This window comes from Amblyomma americanum, chromosome 9 (assembly GCF_052857255.1).
Source record: "Amblyomma americanum isolate KBUSLIRL-KWMA chromosome 9, ASM5285725v1, whole genome shotgun sequence".
In the NCBI taxonomy this organism is placed as follows: Eukaryota; Metazoa; Arthropoda; class Arachnida; order Ixodida; family Ixodidae; genus Amblyomma; species Amblyomma americanum.
The window spans coordinates 111,449,134-111,475,627 of record NC_135505.1 but is presented as its reverse complement, the minus strand read 5'-3'; the positions used below and the strand labels follow the sequence as shown (position 1 = coordinate 111,475,627).

At 45.0% G+C, this 26,494-nt stretch overlaps 1 protein-coding gene across 3 annotated transcripts in view; it reads right to left on the bottom strand.

Annotated features, from left to right (window-relative positions):
* su(f) (cleavage stimulation factor subunit su(f)) overlaps positions 1-25,115 on the bottom strand; it is a 57,326-nt gene extending 32,211 nt beyond the window's left edge. The window contains exons 1-3 of one of the 3 annotated variants that reach the window (XM_077636881.1): positions 24,979-25,115; positions 24,269-24,364; positions 20,939-21,034 (exon numbers count right to left, since the gene is read on the bottom strand). In XM_077636881.1, coding sequence (XP_077493007.1) covers positions 20,939-21,034; positions 24,269-24,364; positions 24,979-25,014 — 228 coding nt within the window. In that variant the 5' untranslated portion in view covers positions 25,015-25,115. Of the gene's footprint in view, positions 1-20,938; positions 21,035-24,268; positions 24,365-24,735; positions 24,842-24,978 lie in introns of those variants that run through there. The other 2 variants (XM_077636880.1, XM_077636882.1) reach the window with 2 other exon arrangements.
* Between the last annotated feature and the right edge of the window lie 1,379 nt (positions 25,116-26,494).

The window sequence follows — 26,494 nt, the reverse complement described above, 5'->3', positions numbered from 1 at the left end:
TTGGTGGAGACAAGTGTTGTATACATTGCTCATCAACCCGCACCAAGACTGCAACAGGAAGAGGCTGAGGCTAAGCATAATTACACTCAGATTCTATCTAGCAGCAAGCACACCTAGAGAACTCTTATGCTACTGCCATACAAAGGTAGCAAGGCCTGTCCCAAACCTTCAAATATGCTCAGCTTGTAACTCTATGTGGTTGCACGTGCACGTTACCATTCTCTCTGGAAAAGAACTGACTTTGACCAGATAATTTTATCAAAAGCAAACTGCTCAGGAGCTGTGGACAAGCCCGATGCCCTTTACATGTTGCTCCATCCCAATTTTTCGTTGAAGCCTTAGACAAGCACCACACATGCCTGCGCAAGCTTTGTCAGCTGGAACACGTAACATGTTCTGTGTCCGTAGAAAGTACTAAAAAAAAACGAAGACTACAGATAAGCCGATTAAGAGAAACAACACGCAATGCAGCCCTCATTACAATGAGTTCCACAGGAACACCCAAATCCAACAGAAATTGCTTGACATAATGGCCTGCTAAAAACTGGAAATAAAACAAAACCGACACTTCGAACTACTGTTGGTGCCTTATGCAAAATGGCACCAGAAAACGATGCTGGCAGCTTGCATACTAATGAGACTGAACAGGGCACATCTGTACATAACCAGCCAACATCACTTTCCACCTCCAATATGAACAGGTGGTCCACAGTAGTGCTGAAATGCCAGTGCTTTACATTTACTTTTCACTGGGACTGCTGCACACTGGACTTCCTCTGGGGCAGTTAGGCCATAACCAGACACCCCCTATGAAAATGGCTTTCACGAAGCCTAGGAAATTGGAGCTTTTGAAGAAGTGCCACAAGTGGCCACTCTCATGGCGTTGGGAGCATGGTGCAGCAATAGTTGTATACAAGTACGGCCCTTCACTTTCAGGTAATAATACCCAATTTAAACACATTTTTTCACTTTCAGCAGAGTTATGAAATGTCTAAGCCCAATCTCTACCCGAGAATGCACCATCAGGGGAGTGGAGTCAACAAACCGTGCAAAAACCTGAATGCACCACACGGGAAACTAGCTGATGTCTTGAACTTGTTCTAGGACAATTCTGTTTTCAGTCGACCGCTGATGATTTTAGACTTTTAAAGATTGGCTTAATTTGTGGGTAAACTTGCAAAGACGTTTTAGAAACTAGAGGCAAGAAAGACAGACAGGATGTTTCAACTTCATCAATAAATCGAAGCTACCCATCCTAACAAAGCCCTGTGCAAAGGCAGCCGAGAGTTTCAAACAGCCACTTTCATGTTTCAAGTTTTCTCCTGTGTGCAAAGGAAGGCAGGTGTAAAACAGACACAGAAGTGCTGCACATGGAAATGGATGCGATGAAACAACTGTGATGAAAAAAACAAATACCCGACTAGGCGAGCAGTTTCTCGGTATAACCTGCCATTTATGGATCAGTTACTTGTGAAATAGACGGCATAATATATCCCACACCAGAACATCTCCTTATTTGTACTTTAGAAAAAAAAAAAAAAAGAAAGAGACCCATAAATACCAATTTCTAACCCAAACTTGAATTTAAAAAATACCAGCCAACATTTACCCCGAAAATCAAAAAAAAAAAAAGACCAAGATATGAAAAGCTCTAGGTATGCTGGCACGTGAGAGTTTTAGGATGGTCACTGTTGTTAGGCGTACTGCACCGCTGCTGCTAGCACTTTTCACTCCTTGATGTATGACAAAATCTGCAGCAGATTTTTGGTTTCTCTTTCCCTTCTTGCAAGTGCTTTTTGATATTAGGATATGTTTCTCTCCCACCGAGAGGGTTCCTGTCAAACTCTCAGCTGTACAACACAGACGGCAGGCAAACGCAGTGTAATGGCTCCAACACAGTACCCCACAATTGCAGAGTTCAGTGAAAAAAAAAGAGGGGAAAAAAAAAAAATTGGCAGTGGCTTAGCTCGGCTATGCCAGGATATGCGTAGCGAAAGCTAAGGCATAGATAGCTTGGTTAGCCTTGGTTAATCTTGATTGCAAGTCCAGGTTAGTCTGGTTGTCCGACTAGTAGTTGTCACGTGGTTGGTCACGTGGTGCGGTGCGAGCACGGCGAAACTGCGAGTTTGTAGCCAATGTAGCTTCCGCTAAAAAATGTCCAGCACATCATAGACTAACCATGTAAATGGCCATGATGGAGACAATGACAAGCCAGGCCAAAACAGACATGGAGTGACCTAAGCAACCAAGCACAACATGCTAAACAGCACAAGCTTATTATCAACCACACGTCAGATCGCATCGACTTCAAAGGAAACGTATATACTGGGGCCAATAGCAATAAACTCTCCTTTGAGAAAGTTACTCTTGAGCAATCCAGACAATGAATACCTTGGAAGCAGCCCATATACACACTGCTGATAACTTGGACCTCAGCAGAAATGCTAAGTTTGCCACGTGCTTCAGCCCAGCCTGCAAGTGTTCCATCTGTTCACAGTAGCTGCAGTGAACCCAGAGGTGTGTTGCACCTGCCCGAGGCTTGCCCTCTTTCTGACTGTCAGTGAAGCGCCACACTACAGACCTAAACACAAAGGAGTAAAAAAGGGAGTAAGCTGTCCTTTAAGGCACTCCCAATTGTTAAAGGGAGTGCACTAAAGGACAGCTTACTCCCTTTTTACTCCCATATAAGCGTATTAGTGTTTCGAGTCACAAAGGTGAGAGTGCCAAATGTTCTACAACTGTCATGGACAGAATTTGGGAGACCCCGATTCCGCCACATGCGACCGTGATTCGGATCGCCCTCCGGTGAACCTACATCGATAACTCTGCACAACGTGGTCCTGCCATCTTGATTTCCTAGAGGGGCTAGGAAATCAAGATGCTAGTCACCACTTTCTTCCCGCCATACTTAACTTTTTTGGCTTCCTTGACAAGTAACTTTGGGTAGCAGGTGAAGAATGCTCGGCAAAAATTCCTTACACTAAGTAATCAGCAGCCCTGAAGACCCAAAAAGTAATATTTCTTGAAGTTAAGAACTTCTGCAAGACACTGAAGATGTCATCCAAGGCTAGAAGCCATACTGATTAGTATCAAGCCTTCTGACCGAACACTAACAATGAAACTCAGTGGTGCGCCGACCACAGCAACGACCACTAGTCACACCATCGAGCAGAGAGATAGGGACCGTTCCGAACGGCAGGGCTATGAATGCTTTGCACCAGCTGTTATGACAAGTTGTACCACAGCATTTTAACCTGCCAGGGAAAAAGCCTTTACTAAATAACGAATTGAAAATACTCATCCCTTTTCATCTGAACATAAAGCAGTGTTATTCTGCAAGACGCAACAAGTGGGATGCAACTGCAGAGCCCCCTTGCAGTCACTCCATGTAGCCCATAGACATTCCAAGTGGGCTTCTGGCTCTGAGCATTCAAAACGCATTGACTGCGCAACCCAAGTACTTTCAGTCAGCAGAGCTGAAATCAAGCATTGGAACTTGCATGGAGCTATCATCACACATATTCAGCCCAAAGGACACTGAAAACATGTTGGGCAGGTGGAAGTCAGTTGTTGCAAACTTAGACTGAAGAAAAACAGGCTCTGCTACATCTGCATCTTGCTGGGCAGCTGCGCAAATTGATCGCAATTTTGTGCAACGAAACCCTTAAATGTGTCACAGTTATATATTAATTACACTTAATAAGGCATGTCAAAACAAGAGGTCACGTCCACTTGCAGAAGTAGCTAGAAATGAAACCTACATTTACTTATTATGTCGAAGCTATGTACAGGCAACCTGCAGAGCCCAAATGTCGTTGAAATTGTTTCACTGGGCACCCAAAAACTGCTGGCATCAGCCGCTTGGGCCATTACAAATGCAAAACCTCATTTCGGACCATTACAGGCATGCATTTCGCTGATAACATTCATTTCCAAGCTTATCTCGATATAGCCCGGTTAGCCGACGCATGCCGACGAGTGGCTTCAGAGTGCAGAAGCTCTTTTGCCTACAAGTGCAGGTAGGTGGTGTAGAAAAGCACTCAGGGAGCGCTATAAACTAATTAACCCTCTCGTTAGGCTGCCTGTTATAAAACTGCGGTTGATACAGCAAAAATTCAGCACAGGTTGCCTCTATATCCCTGCTTGCAAGGCACACATTCCTGCCAGCTTATAACAAAATCGGGCCAAACCAACTCATTAGGTAAAACAACGAAAAAAAGGTCTAGAAATTTTGTGGCTACACTGGTTAGCCCTCTTCATAAAGACTACCCTTTAAACAGACACAAGGACCATTTGAATGTGTTGCCATGTAATAGGCGGCATCTCGGCAAATGCACTTTTAACCTCGTATGTGAAAGAAGTGTCGCGCGTTTCATGTAGAAATTTAATCAGCAACGAAAAGGTTTCCTTCGTCCAGCCGTTATAAGAAAATTATTAGGTATTCATCTTTTTGTCGTTCCATTATATTCTCCCTGATGTGACAATTCTTCAGGATGCATTTTGAGAGAGGCATTTGCTTGTGCATCATGATGCAGCATGCAGCTACTAGTAATTTTGCCACTCTTGTGTTTCGGAACTTCAGTGGCAAAAAATGAATTCTATGGAGTCAGATGAGTTTGGCATTTTTTTGCGGTCAGAGGATTAGGTGCACTGAAGTGCTTCATTAATTATGGCAAAGATAAGAACACTCCAGCACATTTAATGGCGAATCCAGAGGTGGGATCCTATAACCATGCTATGAGATCGCGATAACAACAGTGCTAGTATACCGACTGGGCACAAACACAATGGTTTCCAGTAGATAGGAGATGCAAGAAAGCAAGGAAGGTGAAGAGAGATGACATATAAAGGAATTGGGAAGTTGTTCCTGAAGTAGCTATTACTAAAGGCCACACACTAGCCCATATGATGAGAAAAAAAAGGCGCTCGAAGGAATCCAAAAGAAAGTGGATTCGCCTAAAGCACAGACGGAATCTGTTCAGTCACGGCATGGCAAAGACAAAAGAAAATCTAAGAAAAAACTACAAAAAATTTCGCAAGAAAGGCTGGGGACAGCAAGATGTTACATCTTCCAGGTCCACCTATTCCAAGATGAAGCTGGAAAGGGATACCAGATGAAAGAAAGCAAGCTGCACAAATAACCTCTGAAATGGAAGCACTGATACAAGCAACCAACATCAAGGTCCCATTGGCACCGCTACCAGCTCTTGATGGCCGCCTAGGCAATGGACCATATGCCCCTTTGACCGGGGGCAACAGAATGCGCTGTTTGCCACCATTAATTGCTCTCATGATTAACGTTTCTACTTATACGAGTGATGGTAGCTGGTTTAAAGAAACTGCAACAATTTCAAGCTGTTCCAGTGAGAGAATATTTCAACAAATGCCATTTATGCTGAGGTGCCACAAATGCTGTAGTAATTAATGCTTTTCACAATCCTGCTCTAGCCAACTCTCTCAAAAAAAGCTTTTTTGTTTTAATATTTTACCACTCCATTATTGAGCATAGCAACTGCATGGCATATAATATAAGGTATGCAGCATTTAGGTAAAAAGAAATGTGGGAACTATGGAGTTTCTTTGAAAACTAAGGTTGGTTTGGGTCCTTCCATCAGTAATAAGGGTCACTAATTTTACTGACAAAAATAAAAACTGAGGTAGTAAGTCGTTAAATCCCAGCAATATAATTGTTGTATGCTCTGAAAGGACTTTTAAGATAAACCAAGATTCCAGTAAAAAATTTTCAGTTTTCATTCGAACAGTATAGGCATAGGTCGGCACACTCACTCATAAGTGCACTCATATCACCTCACTCACTCACATCTGCGAGTGTGAGTGCGAGTGAGCGGATGTGAGTGCCGAGTGGACATGCATGATGAGCGAGTCTGAGTGGATATGAGCGAATGTGAGTTGCTGTGGACGCGACAACGAATTTTATTGAGTGTTTCGCGATGACGGTATCCGCTTAGCTACTTTAATGTTGGCGACAGCTGAGGGGAGCAAATATTCACTGCCGAGGGTGCTCGAGGCAGCATAACACGTCATGCCGGTGTCTTTGAATGACCGAAGCAGAGGATTCCGCTGGCGCGGAAAAGGCAATCTTTAGTAGCTGTTCGCCTTACAAGTTCACCGTTGGCATGTGCGCAGGCCCTTCGCGGAAGCAATGAACTGTTACGGATTGTCAGAGCTCCGACGCTTGCTGCTATAACTAGCGTAATGTGGGATCTCGAGTACTGCAATGGACACATAGACACGTTTTTTCTGAGCCCGGTTGTAAGCATTGTAGAGCTTTGCTCTGGCCGTAAATTTTTGATTTGACCGGATCCACGAGAAGAACCCAACCCACTTGGCCCAGCTTTTGACCTGCACAAGCTCAGCTCAGCCCGGAAACCTGAAAACCAAGCGCGCTTTTTGGTAACACCAGAGGTCTCTGTTTCCCACGTCGCAAATCACTGAGCATGTGGGTTTTATCTTCTTGTATTTACAGCATCAGACATGGTGATGCCTAGACTCCAAGGAGACAGCCAAAGTGGTAATATTTAATGTTTTCACTTGCTCTAGAAATATCATTTCGTGCCGATGGCGACGAAATGTGTTGGCGATTTTCGGCAGTCGATATGAGGTGGCCACCAAATTGGCTGCATCCTTTTTGATTGGTTGGATGTACAGTTCAGACTTAATTCTTCTACACTACATATATGAGAAAGGGGTCTAAAATATAATGTTTCTGAGTATTACCACGTTTTCGCTTGAGAAAAACTACAAAAGAAAAGCAGTACAAGCAAAAAGAATCAAGCGAATGCTTCTATTCAAACCAGCGATACCGAGAAGGCAGCGAAGAAAAAAACCGTCCTACAGACATCATAGCCAAAACAGTAACGAAAAGAGAACTGGAGACTGAAGGCGGAGGGCGGTGTATGGGGGGGGGGGGGGGGTGCAAGGAGCTTTTTATAAACAGGTCGAAGGGTGTCGGCATGTTTGGACACTGGAGTGTGCTCGTTCGTAGAACAGGAAAGAGTTGAGGTTTAAGTTCCCCATGATCTCCCCAGAGTCCAAAAAAGTTTTTTTAGTGTCATGAAAAGGCTCCCGTCAACATCATATGTATGTGGATCTTGTAGGCCACCGGCAATTTAAGATGCTGAGGGCTGCCCTGGCAAGTCAACAACTGCATGCAAGCTTCTGCTGCATGTGAGCAAGGCGTGTTTCTGATTTGTGGGGCCCAATCTTCGGCACTGGGCGAGTGAACTGGACTTGTAAAAGGATATTTTCTATCTTTATGCTTACAATACTGTTAGTGGAATAACTTCTGATTGCACACTCCAATTACATTAATTCTACCCGCACTGTTATCTGGACAGCATGCGGAATCATTTGAACCGAACACTACGACTTCCTCTAAGAACTTTTGTATAAGGCTTTTTCCCAGTAATGTCCTACCATTTCAGAAGGGCATGCACTGTAAAATGGCTTACAAATTAGCTGCATACGCATTCTTCGCATTCTTCCACGAACGGCGTTTCATCAACCAACGATGTGGCGGACTACAGGACAATAATTAGGTGCAGTGTTAGCACCCCCTATTCCCACTTAGATGCGCATGTGGTCTCCTCACGCATCGGCCTCAGGTGAAAACACCGTGGTGGTCTCTGAACCCTCCTTCAGGCAAAGATTATGTTTCTGAACCCTCCTTCAGGCAAAGATTATGTGCAGCACAGGCAACGTACTGCACGCAAGCATGTCCACATACCTGTCACGCATACCTGCTTTGGCCAGACGAAGCCAGCCCGGTCCTGTTCTTAACTACGCCCCAAAGTAAGCCCAGGAGGCATTTGTAAAGTGATTGATAATGGCTACTCCCCTTTGGAACCTTTTTCTGCAAAGCAAATCTGTACTTGGTGCCCATTCCAGCCATTTCCCTTTTGGTGACGACCTCATTGGATCTTTTAAAAAACTCCATTTCCCATTCATCCATCCAGTATCCATAATTGCCAAATGCCTCCAATGTGTTCATGCAGACTCACGGACACGTCACTGTCAAGGCAAACCCAATATTGGTACTTAGACACCCTCCACGACCCCTCTCAGGCAAAGCCATTATTGTTACTAAGACATCGCCCATTTAAAAATGCGTCTAAGCATCCTGGCTGAAGCTAGACAGGCATTCATCGTTTCAGCAGCAAGCGCGGGAGCATACGTGCGTAACATTCGTTCGGGACATGGAAGATGGGTGATAAGTTACCACTTCCTTAGAGCATTGAAACTGTCAAAATTGGCTAAAAAGTCCGTCAGAGCCCCGTCACCCCTTTAGTGAGACCATGGCTGTGCCATGGAAGCCACCAGCGCAGTCAGCTGCAGCCATAAACGTCTCATACCCTCCCTTGTCAGCAAACTAGTAAACAGTGAGTTATTGTGAGTGAGCGGTTATGAGCATGAGTGGTCATGAGTGAGAGTTAGTGCTTGTGAGCGCAAGTGCGAGTGAGTGGTTGTGAGTGCAAGTGTGAGTGCGAGTGGTCAAGAGTGCAAATGTGAGTGAGTGGCTGAGTTTGAGTGCTCATGAATGCGAGTGTGATTGAGTGGTTGTGAATGCGAGTGGACATGAGTGCGAGTGTGAGTGGACATGAGTACGAGTGTGAGGAGTGGATGCGAGTGCGAGTGACCGTGAGTGTGATCGAGCCACCTCTCATGGTGCCGAGATACGAGTATAGGAAACTGCATTCTTGACGTCTACTCATCCCAGCCTATCACAAATCTTACAATATGCGTTATGCAGTCTTACACTGATTAAAAGCATATTTGTCACTGATACATACCCTATATGAAAATGCAGAAATGGAAAATTAACACGCAGCCGCACATTTTCCAAGTTAAAAAATCGAGCAAGCATTGGGGGTCTCGTAAAACAAGACTGAAACCGCATTTTCAATGGCAGCAGCATAGCTGATCATTTCTTCTTCCAACACAACGCAACACCAGTCCAGACACTTGGCCTGACGATTTTGTGGTCAAGATTTAATGGACCATGCGAATACGAACACGTTTTTGTGAGACAGTAACGTGCAATCCGTGTAAAAAACTTTGTGAATTAACCAGGGATGTACTCCCATTAAATTTTATTAGGTTTTCAATGACACAGGTCCCTGCAGGTCTCCTAGTTGTTCAGGCCAATCAGGTCATGAATGGTTAATTACCCATTGACCCTTAAAGGACCATTGAAGCTGGCCTGTAATGATATATAGTCATGCTTAATAATTATGTTACTTTAACTGAAAACTCAGTATTTGTGAGCTGGGAAAAGTCAAAACTGAAATAGTTACTGCAAACAGTGATGTCATGTTTTTTTGTATGTATGTATGTGCAGATCACCAAGGTTAGGCTTCGTCAACATACACTTCCAGTCTGCAGTCACAAAGTTTTTTTGGTCAAATGCTTAAAGGGGTCCCGAAACACATTTTCAGTGCGTCGTTTTGCCTGTTGGTTGCATAGAATGAGTTATAGTGCTGCTATCAGCATCGGTCGTACAGAGTATACCGCGGTTTTTAACATTTAATTACCTCACAAAAACAAATTCGTGGCACTGACGGTGTCACCATACATTGGTGGTTTTTAGCAGTGGATATGAAATCACTTAGTGGGAGCTTTCCGATTGGACAAACAGAAAATATACTTCAAATTGGGTTAATAACTAGAGATACGTTTTATAAAGTTTTTGTGTTTTATATTACATCCACAAAACCAACTTGTTTGTCCTAGATAAAAGCACTGTAAATCAAGTAAAACAAAAACACGCCACCAGAGGCACTGGCTACATTTTGCATCGAAGGACTTTGCGTCTCTCAGTACACATCCTACGACCTAGCATTAAACACTCATGGCTACTCTGTATGTATCTGAGAGCGGCTTTGCGGAATCGATCCGATCGAGCCATTGGACAACGTTCGTTTCGGTCCTGAGGAAGGATGCAAAGAAAAAAGCCGTTCGCTTCACATTTAGCAGTGCACATCGTCAGCTTGTGAAGGATCACCGGGCGGCGGTGCCAGATGGCGCCACGTTCCCATCAACAGCGCGCGTTCCTTGCTCGCCATGACCAACCAGCGCGCTAGGAGCGACAGGAAATGGTAGGCGGCAAGCAGTAGCGGTACGAGCTCTGCTAAATGTGTCTGATATCTTCCGTCACCCCGTCGCAGTATCTCGCGCTCGAGTTCAGATCCAGTTCGGATCGCGTTCGGATCCATGTCAGGGAACTTCACTTATCACTGTTCCCTTCTGCGCCATCGGCGTGACGATGAAGCATCGCTGGGTCAGCTGGGCATGGTTGTTGTAACCGTGCAAACGGCGCTGCCAGCCTTGGCAAGAACGAGTTATAGAGAACAGGCAACCATGGAGTGCAAACTTCCACCACGTGCTCAGATAGGCTGTTTTGATTGGTCACACTAAGTGTCGTCATTGGGAGAGTGAAATGGAAACGGGAAGCTGCGCGAAAATCGAGCTGAGGGCAGCATTTCGTTTGCTTTTATTTTGAAATTTCTTCATTGAATATCTCCTGTTCCTATGCATCGATTTTTGCAATTCTTTTTGATTGAGCATCTGTGTGACATAAAGAATCCATCTGAAGTGTAACCGGCATCCGTTAAAGCAGTGTTTTGCAGCCCCTTTAAGGGAATCCCCCCAAGGTAGAGAAGATTTGTCTGCTCTATTTTGACCAACACTGCTCCCACTTCGAGTTACTGATGAACTCGCTCTCGCCCTACCATAACCTTGCTGTCCCGATTAGCTCAGTTGGTAGAGCGACTGCTCCAGTGTAGCGGTGGCCCCAGGTTCGAACCCCAAACCAGGATGAAATTTTCTTTAACTGCGAAGTTTCTGAGAAAGCTGCATAGCTTTCCTTTGTAGCCATATGGATGCACTGGGGTGGACGCCAATAGGTAATTACTCCCTTACTACAAAGTATTTTTCAGTCGAATCAAACTGACACACCTTTGAACCAAATGGAGGGGGCAAAATAAAACGCTCTTTAAACCCAATCATTCTTGGAAATGCTGCTTTTGCTACAAAACAACAAGCCAGAAAAAGCCACTTAACTGATTTTTACAAAGAAGAATCAAGAATACAAAGAAGTATCCTATGTATTTTTGTCACGTTAATATTGGTGGCGATAGGAGCAAAATCTTTACTGCCACAAGCCAATGTTTAATTTTCCGTATTTCAAACGCACGAGAGCAGAGGAATGCAGTGAAAAAGAGCAAATAGCTGATGATGGCTCTTTTCCTTTTCGGTTTCTTGCTATAAAGTGCAAAGTTACACAGTAGATGCCCGTTACCTTTTGCCATATTGCGTAAATATCTATGAAAAAAGCTCTGCAGCTAGTGTTAAGTACAGAGCTTAATTCAGCAGCTGACAGCAGAGTTCTGGGGTAGTGGGATGCAAACAGTTATGTAATCAAGCCACGAGACGACATCAAGCCAATCGGATCACTAGACGAGTGAAGCTGCACGTAATTTCAAGCACAGTGGCGACCAGGTCAATGGGCTTAGAGCTCCCCAAGTTGTCCAATTTCACCTTACTGGCCCCTGCCATGGGCAGAAACGGACCTTAACTATACTTTAATTTTTCAATCATTATTCAGGATGACTTGTTTTTATGGACAATTTTGCTTGGCAACGAATGTTCATATTAACGAGACTACTGGAATTACAAGTAATGCCCCCCCCCCCCAAAATATTCAAAATTTTTTTAGAGGAAAGTACTCTCATTATGCAAATAAATATCTTAGTTGCAATTCGCTTCTTTTACATAGTAGTCGGGCATTTTTTTCATGTGCAACCAACCACCTATGCAGCAATATACGCATGCACGGTTTGGGACCCCTATCAAAGTAACAGTTTTAACTTACTGAAAGCAACACAAAACCGCGCAGCAAGATTCATCCACTCGGCCTATTCCTATTATGTGTCACTGAACTAAAACGTAATGCTCATCTTACAAACTTGGCAGACCGCCGTACTATTGCAAGACTATGCCTTTTTCATAAATTTTACTACTATCACCCCATGACCAAGTCTATTATCAGCCCTGCCCACCGCATCTCCAGCCGCATGAACCACCAGAAGGCCGTTTACCCTCCCCCTGCCCGGACTAGTGCTCACCTGTCATCATTTTTTGTCCGCACTGCAAAAGGCTTGAATGACTTGCCCCACACCGTCGTACTTCACTCCGACCCATCATTAAAAAAATCCATCGAATCAACCATGTGCCCTGTATTTCACTCCCTCTTGTAATACCCCTTTAATGGGGCCTTTGAGGTTGTAATAATTAATATTCAGGCTGCATTAACAAGGATGCTTACTAGCCTCAAATAACAATTACCTACTTGTAGAAATCCCAAGTTAAGAGCAGCTCAGATTAAGGGCTTTGCTGCACAAGAAATGCCCTTCAAAGCAAATTTATGTAACAATATGCGATTTGTTACATGTTCTTTAGTTTCCCCAAGACTTACCTGGTCAGGTAACATCACTAAGCAACCAGAAAGGCTGCCCATCATGAACTACCTTAGGAGAATAGTTTTCAGATACTGGAGTAGTACATGCAGCATATGTTGCCAGTAGGACTGGAGATTTATACAGTGAAAGCCCAGCAACCACCTCTAATCAGAATTCCATAACCAGGGGTTCCTAAAATAAAGCGTTTCATTACAAACATGAAACTTCCAGTGATGACTCAGCACCTTGCATCCAAGTGAAGACAGTCTGTGACCACGACCACCACCTTTCCAGTGTAGGCTAGGAAATTCCCGCCCAGTGCACACATCCCAGAAGAAACACAGACACAAAGAATTTAAACAAACGCTTAAGCAAGGAACCCATTTAGGCAAAAAAGAACAACTCATTTATTGAGCTACAACAAAGACGATCACGCCCTTTCGGTGCAGCTCGTGGAATCTCTCTTTAAGAACAAACGAAGCCCCGTTGCAAGCAGTCGTGCAGAGTGCCTATGCACAATAAGTCTCCAAAGAAACTTTTATTTCATCTTTTTTTTCTTTTCTTTTTTCAGTTTTCTTTTTTTTTTAACTCAAGGAAAGAAAAGAGACAGGACAACATGTGTTTTATGTAGTGTCATGCGATTCGTGCTTGCCATGTTCAGATGTGGTATGTTACTTGGTCATGTGCTGTCAGTGTATCTGCATATGTCTGTATTTTCTTCCAGCCCACTCACTCACTCACACACACGCACACACACTCTAAGCTTCAACCATACTTTTTACAAGCCATGCAGCTTTGCAACCATTTAAGAAACCCAAGGCTTTTACGAAGCGGGTTCTTCAGCTCCAAAGGGCCCTTCACTTTCAGATCTTCCACCCGCAGGCCTCCTTCATGCTGATTTGTTTCCTCCCGAATGTCAATACAGTTAACCTCATTGTAACGAAGTTGAAGCATTATTCGTTATAGCCCGTGTTGACCGAGCTTCCAAGGGGAATCGTCACTCCTTCATTACATCCACCATTTCATTATAAACACTTCGTTACAACGAGGTTCGACTGCATAAGGAATGTAATCCAAAGTAATCATTTCTAGTCATGCTTTTTTTAGAAGCACGGTTCACTATGTTCTGTTTGGTGCCAGAGTCGAGTGCACTAACACAGAGAGCAGAAAACAAGCCTCCTAAACACCGTCTTCAATAGAGCCCAACAGCCATCTTTCTGCCCATCCTAAAAACTTCAAATTAATGACCACTGCTCTGAAAGAGCAGATTTGTTCCTGGGATGGCCGTGGTGCTCTCGTTACAACTCCACTACATTTGAAATGCCCAGAAGAGAGTTAACATGAACTGCAATGCGCCCGGAGTGAACCGAATGAAGTTGCTGCTTTCAAGTACATCAAAATGCCCTTCTACAGATCACAAAACGTGCCCAAGCATCCAGAGTACTCTGCCGCTAAGTGCACTTACAGACTGCTAAGTGCATAACTTTCGAGCACCACTGGACTTACACAGTTTCGGGAACTTAGCCCTTAAGGCACGTACACACTAGCGGAAAAAAGCGCGGCACGCCGCTGGCAACACAGCACGCGCCACAAAAGGGATGGCCATACCATTGGCAACGAGTACACGGGAAAGCGCCGCCGCGCAAACCTCTGTTCATGCCAAACCGGTCGAGGTCCCTGCTTCTGGAAGAGCATGCGTGGCTCTGCCGCCACTGCTGGAATGCAACTTTAGTAGAAGCCAAGAGGTGGCTGCACTGACGTTCCCCACGCGACTTAAGTCCGGCGCCGTTCATTGGTCTCCCCGCTCTGCAGCACACAGCAAGCTGCCGAAAATTGCTCCTCGACCCATCCGTTAGGCAGCAGATCAACCTGCTGCCACGGCATGTTTCATGGCAAGTGCACTACTGCTGATGGCAGCGCACAGCGCATAGTTTTCCGCCAGTATGTGTGTACCGCTATAACATCCTGTGCATTGCAGCTCATACTGAGCGCAACAATACATGGGTCATTAAAGACACCACAGTGGAGGGCTCTGGATTAATTTCCGACCGTTTGAAAATTCTGCAATGTGCACCAACATTGCACAGCCCCGTGGGCACATTCTGTATTCCGCCTACATCAAAATGCGGCTGCTATGGCCAGGATTCAACCTCATACCTTGGCCCCAGCATCCAAATGTGGAAAGTGTGGGCTTGGTCAGCACTAAACCCTCTAGGCTAGCATAAAGGTGGCACTGTCAGAACGTAGCAAGCCACCACACCCAATTACAGAGTTGCCAAAGTACTAGTAACTAACTTGGTCCCATGATACCGAAGGTCAGACCGGCAACAGGAACGCTACTGTGAACTGCATTGGACCAACTAGATTGCGAGTGACAAGAGCTAAGAGCGAAGCACCCCAGTCAATTTCTCAATACTTGACAAGACTCAATATGGTTATGCAAACATGATGCAACGCCGCAACAGACATTGAAGAGAGGCACGCATCCCCATGCTCCTGTTGCTGGCTCGCTCCCCTCTCAAACCAACTTAAAGGGGCTGTAAATGGAGCTCTAAATAAGTTGTGGCATGCCTGGGATATTGAAGCAAGCCGCTTCACGAATAGTGTCCTGCAAGGATTTTTTTAAATGCGCTTTGTAGAAGCCGAGTTATCTGTAGTCAAAATTTCAATTTAAACGCCTTCGCGCCTTTCCCTATCCTCTCGTCGCTTTTTGCACGCTGAAAGGTAGGCGCTCCTTCGCCGAGCCCCCCTCTGGGAGCGGAGCTTCCCGACCTGCCGGAGCTAAGCGGCTTATTGGCAGCGGCCACGGTAGTTGCCTGACATCTGAAAGAATCTAACCAATGGCCACCTCTCACCTTGTCTACGCAGATGCAGGGAACGGAGGAGGGTGCGAGCATGAAAAAGTCGCCGGGAAGGGCTAGCCAACTTTGACGCGTGATTGTGAGTCGTCTACTGCGTGTAGAAGAGTATTATTTGGCTCTGGTTTTCATGGCAACACAGTGCAGTGATTAAGTGAGCTCTCCTCGGAAGGCGTTTCAGTGACCCTTTAAAGACTGTCAAGCCGTGAAGAAAAGAAGTTAGGGAGCTGAAAGGATTTCAGCCATGAAGAAAAGAGCCAGAGCCAACTTTCAAGAAAAGTTGGAGGAACCTGAAAGAGCTTACAAGCAGTGAAGAGTCACTGTTGTTGTAGACCACACCCCACTTCCAAGGGTGCTTGTGATATCTGACATTGACATCTGGCACTGCGCGATGCTAGTGCCTTGCTCATGCGTAAATAGACTTCGGTACGCCTAGGAAGTGTCTACTGAGTTAGCACTTAATAGCTTGGTGCCATTCATGGGGGGTCATCAACATGATCACCAGCGAAGCGACTTCTTGGCTTCAGCATTTCAGCCACATATTGGATGCTTCAGCCAAACATCCTTTTGCAGGAAGGAAAAATGCGGCACAAAACTGCTGCATGGCCTGTGGCACCTCAAGCACACACTCATTCACTCACACACCAAGTTTGTCACACCATGTGAACAGTATCTGCACTCCATGTTGCTAATTTTACACACTGGACCATGCAGCAAATACCAAAACATTTTTTTTTTCGAAGAGGGGGCAATCAACTAGAATAAGAATCTAAAGAAAAAAAATCTTCAAATCAGCATACCTATACTCTGTTTCATACATCAGGTGCAACGCTGTGAAAGATACGAAAGTAGGCTGCATGAAAAATAAAGGAAGGCGCGTTATTCCACGCTTCTTCTGTGGCTGAGTGGTCTAAGGCATGAGAAAGTGGCAGCGTATCGTCAGCAATAAGAGCGCATTTAATCACGCTCATGACAAATGCATTGTGTAATGCAGGAAAGGCATTTATTAAGCAATAGCATATACAGCTCGTTCGGTCGAAAAGCCGTCGGGGTAGTAGTAGTCGGCACCACGAATGGGAAATAATCAGGGGCTGCGTTAAAAAATTGTACTATGGTAATTTGTGGTTCTAGTGATTGATGACTGATTGGTTGATATAGGCAATGGCTAGTTAATGAGATTGGTAATTAACTGATTAATTAAATGAAAAATGAGGGTTAAAAGATGTCAAAATGCCTAGAAAAGCCGTGCTTAATTATGATAATTAAGAAAATTTAGTGTGTAATTGGTCAATTAATTGAAACAATTAAAAAGTGACAAATGCGTTCAAAGGTGTCAAACTGATCAGAATGGAAAGCCTAAACCACTACGCAATCGCGTCATACCCTTATAGCAGAGCTTAAGCGTCCACTCAGATTCTCTTTTCCACTGACCAAAAGAAACGCACTAGATTCTGATTGCGGATGTAGGCAGCGCAAGCAAGAGCGCTCGCTTTGACAGCGTTCCACCTGATGTATGAAATGGAGTATAAATATGGTGAATTTCTCTTATGGTATTCATTTGTCCACGCTGTTGAGGAAAGCATGCATGCAAGGTGTGCAGCAAAGGAGACACACCTGGAAGTGTGTCACACTCCTTAACGAGTTTTAAGTTCAATACAACACACAAGACTGAAACTTCACATGCTTCAGTTCAGCCCCTGCATGGCAGCCAGTCCAAATTTTTCAAACACAAGAGTGTGATGTACCACATTCCACAATTCACCCAGCAAAGCCGCCTGGGTCCTGCCAGAAATCACATTTTCTGCATAAAATTACCAAAATGGAGACAAAAAGACCAATGGTCTCCTAACCAGCAGTTCAGGAGAGAGATCGGCTGCGCACCAACCTCGGTAAGTGATCCTTGTATCCCTGCATGTCGTCAAAAGTTCAGGCCATTTTTCATGGCCGAGTGTTTCGCGCCTTTTACATGGAATTGAAGGGAACACCAACAGGCGATAGCAAAGGTGAATGCAGCATTTGTATGAGCAACTAAAACTGTGCTGCACCAGGCATGAAATGATGATTATGATGGTGAATTTTTATGGCACAACGGCATCCGAGGCCAAAGAGCAATATGCACATGGTGCGTTTCGCATACTCAAGATGGAAGTCAAAGATCCATTTCCCAAGCAATCTCACCCGAAAGAAGCAGAGTACCAGGCCAGGGAAAAGCCTACACCAACTGTACCCCCAGCGAGTACTTGGTAGCAGTGCGGATCAAACCTAGCAACACCTGCTTGCAAGGCGGACGCTCAAACCACTAGGCCATCACTACAATAGAGCTGGGCACGAAATGCTTATTGGTGTCAACTAATGGAACTTTGCGTGTACCACGCAAACTGACACATAGCTATGATTTTCTAAGCGATGCTTCTGCCTACAGCTGAAAAGATGCAGAGCCAAATAAAATTCAAGCTCGCATCTTGTCACCTCAGAAACAAGTGCTGAACAGACTCCTATCGCAGTCAGCCACAGCTCAGCGAAAGTGCTGATACAGAAGGAAGTGACAAAGGCAGGGACTACGGATACAGACATCCGCTACAAGTTAAAATTGGGCTATAAAGGCATAAGAGCTATGCGCACCACAGGCATCTCTCTATGCATGCCAATAGGAAGCAATAGATGGAGCATGCAAGTCGCATGCACGGGTTAACGACCCTACCCACGCAGGGCTGACACTGGTTTCAGGAAGTGCAGGAAAGGCCAAAGCATGGGGCCCACATCTAAGACCAACTGCATGGGAATGAACTCATCACTGGAACTGTCTTTAGTTGGCATAATTGGCATCACTGGATTATGACATTAAAACAAACCATAGACCAAGTTGGAAAGGGCATAGGTTTGGTGCCCATGAAAACTATTTTGACACACAAAAGAGCAAGCGCTCCAGCTAAGCTGTCGCAGACCATACTAATACTGAAACTAACCCAGGCGGTACATCGTGCCAACAGAATTCAAACCACTTCTACACGATCATGAAAACAATCTTTTGCACCCCAGAACAGGCAAGTAAAAGCCCAAAGCAATACTAGGCAAGGGAACTTGATGGAATATACAGGGCGCTACCCCATTACTGCAGACTATGCTGGCCGCTTTCATTATCCAAAAGCCACTTCAACTGCTGCCAAATAAACTATAAGAATGGAAAACGGTGGTTGGGAGCAAGATGCTGCACACAGAGTGTAGTAGATAGGGAAGAAGATCAGATCACACCACCAGCATTACATCAATGAATGCGCATCCCGAACCTACTGTACCAAAGGTAAAGTATGGACCATATTTAAAGCTTCCACTCACATTAGCACACCCACACACAAGCACACAAATTCTTCATTCACCCAGTGCAGTGTATAATGTTCCAGTTCATCAGGCAACTACAACTCATGCAATAACTGTGTCAAGTGTAACAGTTTTTCCATAAATGGGATACTCAAAAGAGGCTCCTGACACACGTGGATGCCAAGCTGTGAGAACCTGCCCACAGGGCAGGCAGTTTTACAGTGCATGCCAAGGTAGAGTGGCTATTCCATAACGCAACTACTTAATTCAATAAAAAAAAAGTGCGCTTTAGCTAAGAGGAAGCAACAGTCCAAGGCACCCAACTTACTTGCAAGTTCCCTGCATTTCAACTACTAAATGCTTTCACTGAATGGCAAAAACCACTTTGTCTCTGTGAAAAAAAAAAAAACCTCGACGCGAGTTTGGAGCAACCAGTAACAACATGCTAAAAAAAACCAGGAAATGTAAATCGCACCCAGAAGCTGAGAAAGCTATCATATCAGTACCACATAATGTGCTGAAGTTCCACAGAACCTAAAAAAAAAAAAAAAGACTAGTTCAAGGCTCTCACTCCACTTTAAACTTTCGTATCCTAGTAGCCACGCATATGGCCACTAGTGCCCCTTAAAGCAGACCCTCCAGCCACTGGTGTCGCCAGACTCTCGTGACGTCAAGGTTAATCCCAGTTCCCCGAGGCACTTGCAAGTCACTCGCATTCTCATGCTAGTGGATTAGCCACGACGTCATAAGAACCAGTCAATGCATTCCTTTGAGGGACATTCACAGCTGTGTTCTTGATTTGTATCTGACAAAGCATATGAACTCATCATATGTCATAAGTGAAGCTGTGAAATAACAAACATGACTGCCAAGTTCCCACTAACATGGCAGGAATGTTAAATGTTATTTCACACTTTACAGCTTGCATTTCAGAAATGCAAGCAAACTAAAACGCTGTGAAACAGGCACCCCACGTGTAGAGCCTCTTTTTGGGACACTTTCGCAGCTCAATAAAGCATGCATGGCACGTGTGCCAGCTACTGTGACCGCACTGACCAGTATAGTTGTGGGTGAATGTATGCGGGTGTGTGTGTGTGACCATCGTGCGGGAGACAAGTCAGAGACGCCACTCAGTAACTGAGACCACAGCAAGGAAGTGAACGGGAGACCACCCTTTTTAAGCGACGTTTACACGAGTCCCAACCCCATCAGCCCCAAGCCAAGAAGAGAAAAAAAGAAATTTATTTGTCTTCAACGAAGACTGGGTAGAGAATGGTTCTAAATTATCAACTGGCACTCCGAATTTCTCCGTACGCTCTCAGTTTTATCAAAAGAACAACACAGAATGGCAGCTTTTGCTGACACACACACACGTATGTGAAATGGATGGCTAGCAACCTTTCTGCTGTTGCATGCAACGTTCGTCTTTAAAACACTGGACAAAGCCAGCAATAATCAGCAGCGTTTTGAAGGCAGTCAATGCCAATGTCAACAGAGTTCATAAATGCATGAGTAGCAAGACTTGGCCTTGAAATCTACGCCCCTTGTGACTATTTTGCAGAAGCTAGCTTCCCAAGTTACACGTGGTCTCCCACGATTAATCATCCCTATCACACACTCTTGAACTGCTTCAAGAACCTGACCTCAAAGCCATTGATGAAGTGACAATTTGCAGCACTCCTAATTTTTACACCAATATAGATTTACAACCTTTATATGTCCTACCTAATGCAACAGTTAAGAAGTACATCGTAGAGGTAGACTTCTAATTATTTCTGATGACCTGGACTTAGTTAAGTGCACCAAAATTGCAGTTTATGAGTGTTCTCGCACATCGCCTCAATCAAAATCCAGTCCTCCTCTACAGGAGTGGAACACACAACCTCGCACCCTTTAGCGTAACACCGTAGCCACTGATCCACAGCCAATGAGATAGAAAATTGATGCATTTGTGCAAATGACATAGGCAAGGAACTCTGCCAAACAACAAAGTCTTCAAATTTGGCTCGCGTAAAAAGTTGCATGCAACCATTTGTAGCAGAAAGACTGCGCCACGTCAGCCCTCCACACAAGGAAAACCGACCCACGCATCTCAAAGTCAGTGGCACAATATGGCAAGCACCAAGAAACAAGGCTTTTCAAAAAGAAAAAAAAAGAAATTAAGAGGCTGTGTTGAAAAAGCAGACTCAACGTGAAGTGGAATGAGCGAGCCAAACTCAGAGGATGGAGGGAAGGGAAAAAAAAAACAAGTGATAGTAGAAGTGAGAAATGTGGCAGATACAAAACCTCATGTTCAATGTAAATCTTCCAGTAGCGGCCGGCATTGGGGAACTGTGTCACTATCTTCTCGTACAGTGGACGAGCCTCCTCGATCTTCTTGTTCTGTGCAGCAGCCGTGGACGATGGGAGGTCGCAGCACATGTGGATTAAAAAAAAATAAAAAGCAGCAGAGCAGAAAAGCCATTACAAAAAGGCAACGGCACAAGCTCATGATACACTTTTATGCAATGTTCCTGTTTTTTTTTTTATGAGAACGTTTAGCACCATAAGGGTCGAAAAGCTGTGATCAACAGTGTTCATACACCGAATCTGTTTCAAAATTCCACAAGTGAAGAAACCATCAGTAGTACCAGCTTTAACAATGGAACCACTCTGTCAGCTCACTTCCTTTAGACACCACACCCCTCTCCTCAAATTTAAATTGCATTAACAATGCACGCTTCAAGTTCAAAGGTAGTTAGCCAAAAAATAATCTTTGTTGACACACTTGAAAAAGGAGTGCTTACAACTCCTCAGGAATGCCAAAAAAAAAAATTTAAAAATTTGCCCATGGTATCCGTAATCAGCCTGCCAGTATAAAATCAGCAATCAAAAGATTTTAGAAGATCGCAAATGTCCCAGTTCATGGCACGAAAAGTACACAGGTTGTATGACAGTTAATAAAGCAGCCAAGCTTTGTGTTTTATGACTCTACAGCACACAGGACAAATGTTACTAGATTCTCCCTCTTGCATCATAGGTGCACGACGTGGCTGCTGCCTGGCCCTACTTGCTTTGAAAGTGTACAGGTGCAGTACAGGTGCAGTACAATAATAGTGCAGGCCACAATTCACACTTGTAGAGAGCAGTGCAGGCTCCGATGGCCTCCTGCACAAGCATGGTGCCAGTGAAAAACTGTCGTGAAGTAGATTCCGCAAGTGCAGGTGAATGAACAGATATGTTAGAATGATTCAGCCATGCCTGGCACATGCTTGGAATTTCTTCATCACAGATTGCGATGCTGATAGTCACCCCTTGCGTGCTACTGCACATAGAAACAAATGCTGAGACCAGACAAACTACAGCTTGCTATATGTTCTATGCACTGTTCACTTCCTTGATACACACGCTGCACTACGTCTCATCACTCCAGAGTGGCTTTATTAAAGCCAAGGTAGAGAACACGTTTCAGCTGGCTAGTTTCACAGGCCAGTCCCAAGACTGAAGAGTTTGCCAGAACTCCAAGGACGTTGTGCCATAATTTCCAAAACGACTAGGCCAAGTTTGCCTGTTACTAGACTTGAGTGTACAACCTCATTTGGTTGACTGCACTGCTTAAATGGTATCACTTGGCTCAGTAACTATCCTCCTCTCCCGTGACGAGAAGACAAACTACATCGACGATGAAGTGCGCGGCTATCTGGAAGGAGAGGCATGCATATGTAGGAGGGTAGTGAAAAATTCCCGCCATTGAGCCTTGGTTTTTAATGACCACAAACCCAGCACAGTGCAGCAAACCTCGGGGAGTTAATTGCGGTGCACGGCTGATGTATACCATCAAGAAGTGCCGCTGGGAACCAAAATTCAGCACGCGGATGCCAGGCCGTAGCACTGGCAACTTCTGCAGTGTCCTTTGCCAGGACATGTTTGTTTTATGCTGGTCGACCAGAATTCAGCTGTGGTGTGAAAAATTTGGTTGCTTTTGCGCGAACCCAATACCGTTCAACAAACTGACCAATGTAATACACGATCAGCCCCATTCAGTTCTTTTTGAACAAAATATTCAAATAGAAGAAAAGACACTCGTGATTCCGTTATTCCTCAGAACAAGTGCAGTAACCTTGAGTGTACTTCAGTAAAAAAAAAAAAAAAGAAAGAAAGGCTGCTACTAGCAGTAGCCTCTGCAGTGGCAATGGTGAGCCGAAAGGTGACATCTGCTGGTCCCGCACAATTTCTGTATATTAACCATTAGCAAGCTGCCACAACTACAAGTGAAAGTGCAGGACTAAATAGTTACTATCTAAAAGCAAGAGACTTGTTACACCTATAGGGTTGAATGGTTCCCGACTAAAACCAGGCTTCCATAGCATGGTTACATTTTAGCACCACCACAATGCAAGACCCACTGCCGCAGTGCAAATGCATGCCACACCGCTTTTCCTGTTCTTGGCAGTCGAGCTACTGCCTAATTACAGCAGCATGAAATAGGAGAGCCTGCATTCACGGTGCAGCTGTGAAGGCACTGCAGAACACACTATGAAGATATAAAAAAAATAAGCCTGCCATGATGCAGCACCAGTGATGTACTCATGGCGAACGTATTGAGTGTGGATAATGTAAGTGCACAATCTAAGACACGTACAACGTGAGTATAATCAACAAAAGTATGCACTCAATTCACCTGTTCCATCTGCAAGCTAATACAGCCCAACCAAAGAAGTTATTTACAGCCTCCATGCCCCAAGAGCCACAATACCATGTAGACCCCCCCTTCCACAACATTGCTACATCACTTTTCCTTCAGGGAATTCCTTAAAGCAGACAGGGCATGCTTTGATAACTAATCTACGCCCAGCACACCTATCACTGAGCATTCAAGTGGCATGACATTTATACTTACATCGCGACAGCCATTCAAGCTTAAACAGAGTCCTAAGGAATTACTACAGGTCTTCAACAGAGACGAGTGAAAACTGTTAACTTGGACTTTTCTTGTGTAATCCACAACATGATATTGCATGTTGTCACTTCCCCTAAAGTGTCAAGTGTTCCCTCGACACATGAAAAGGAAAAAGCAGCCAGCACTACCTAAGTCACATCTCCCCTTTTCATACATATTAAGTACTGTGAACTTAAAGCTCTTGACAAGTCTTTTTTTTCTTGTACTGGACGGCAAAACTAGCACAGCGTTTTTTTTGTACAAGCTACCCTCAAAAGTCAGTCTGAACAGCGCCATTATTAAGCAGTTTGAACTTGAAGCCCTTGGAAAGTCTTTTTCTCTACTGGAGTTCACAGCAACACTGGCACAGCGTTTTTTTGTGCATGCCACCCACGATGAGTCAAAGTCGTGACAGCGCCAGTACCATCTGCTTCCACCTCAAATAACAACTTCCTCATGGTTCGGCTTGCAATCAATGCATTCCCATGCGCACAGCTGCTTTCCGCATGTGTACACATACATCTTGTCCGGCCTAGGAAAAAGGTTCCCTTCGCACACCGCACGCATAACGTCCGATCAAATTCGAATAAAGATCACTGAATCGAGCTTCGCGCACGACCAGCTCAAGCGTAGGATAAAAAATCTTGGAACAAACGCGACACGTGTAGTCGGCAGAGCACAATGGCAAACCGCCTTACCTGCGCATCTCTGAGCAGAATGCTCCAGGCTTCCACGTCGTAGACATTTTGTTCGAGGCGCTTTTCGGCGTTTTTCACTCTGTCTGGAATGTATCCCTGCATGGCAGAGAGGAACACGATATCAGTCACAGCGCGGAAGCTTGATGTGTACGACTTCATGACCCCGAACAGCGGCAGCCTGCCTGTTTCGACACAACCATCGTTCATAGAAATTTCTTTAGCTGCTGAAACACAAAATCGCTAAGTAAGTTAGCAATCGGTTCTAGGGTCCGTGGCAGACAAAGTATCGTCGTAAACATGGGAAAAATTACAGGCGACCGGAGCATTTTGACAAGATCCCGCATTTAGGCTTAGAGCAGCTTTAAAATTTAAATAGCCGCTTAAACTTGTTCGATGTGCACAAAACCAATTCGTACGAAAAGAATTTAGCCGCACGCGACCATCCAGGATAGAAAGAGTGAAGTCACCTCCATTTGTGCCAACCCTTCACGTTTTGCGCCAGCCAACATTAGGTCCCGGCAAGATTACTAACCACGTAGCATAGCCAAACAAATGCAAGCGTTTCCGCCTATGGTCGCTGCAATCGCTGTGAACGGCAGCGATGTTCGAAAGCTCATGGGGTTGCACTCCTTCAGACTGTTTAAAGGCAAAATCCGATATGGTTTTGAAATGAACTTCGCTCGATTAGCTATGCTCAAGACAGTTATTACCTTTTTCCTCCTTTTGCCACGAGATTTTGGCGCCATTTTTGAATAGAGAGTTCTGCGGTGATGCGGTTATGCTCCGCAGAGATCTAAAAACGTTGCAAGCGGCGTCGCTGGCGTCGCTGCAACGACTCGACTCTACTGCAGTGACTGCAGCACCCCTAATGGCATATGAATACGTTTCTTCGATTCGTACTTTTTTCTTTTTTTTTTTCACTGTAGTTTCAGGGGTTGAAAATTGGGCCCCGTATTTTGAGTTTAGAATTGGTTATAAACCAGGTTTTTCAGAAACTATTCCTCCGAAAACGAAGTACGGTCCATATTCAGGACTTCATGTCAAACCTCGTATGAAATCCGCGCTAGAATACTGTTGGGTGCTTTTAATATACAGCGCACTGTACTTAGATATTTCACCCAAGTGTATGCTGCAGTTGATGCGCACAGACTGTGGCGACGGCTTCTTCAGAGCGGGAAGATACACAAGAAAACGTTAAAGTAGCAAAGAAAAGAAAAAAATTGGAGGACGCTAAAGTGGAACGCAAGAGCGTGTTTCAACGCTGCTAGGGAGTCCGCAGAACGCCACCCCCCCTGTTCGGCGCATCGCCTTGCCAATTGGACAAATCGCACAGTCTCTAGGAGGACCCCCGCCACATAAGAAACTTTCCCCGGAGGACTCCTACCACCTAAGACGTGTCCAAACACTTACGTTCCCCAATCTCCACCACCTACACCGCATTCACCCAACATTATACGCAGATACATGTCCTTGGTGTGGCGGATTTCACACATTCACGCACATTACATGGACATGCTCTGATAAACCGCACCACTTAAAGCCGCACAATGCTGCGCTGGAGCAGTGGGGGCTGACGATGGCCAGTGCGGCACCCTGGAAGACCAGAAGGCGCTAGTCGCCATCGCCAAAGCGTCGGTGGAAGCCACTTGAGTCTTGGACTGAAGACCCCACCCGCCGCGGTGGCTCAGTGGTTCGGGCGCTCGGCTACTGATCAGGAGTTCCCGGGTTCGAACCCGACCGCGGCGGCTGCGTTTTTATGGAGGAAAAACGGTAAGGCGCCCGTGTGCTGTGCGATGTCAGTGCACGTTAAAGATCCCCAGGTGGTCGAAATTATTCCGGAGCCCTCCACTACGGACCTATTTGTTCCTCTCTTCTTTCACTCCCTCCTTTATCCCTTCCCTTACGGCGCGGTTCAGGTGTCCAACGATATGAGACAGATACTGCGCCATTTCCTTTCCACCAAAAAAACCAATTATTATTCTTACCCCACCTACAATCCGCTCCGGTCTTTTTTTTTACAATTGAATGTTTATTCTCTCTCTCTCTCTCCAGGAGGCCTCTCAAAACAGCCCATCCGCCACCCGAAGAGACCAAGAACGAGCTGCAGTGACTTAATTCGCCGTTATGCGTCTCCGTTGTTATTTTAGAGGATAGGATTAACTCTCTTACATGTCGGTGGACACCTCAACCACGCCGTGAGGGAAGGGAGGAAGTTTGCAGTGAAAA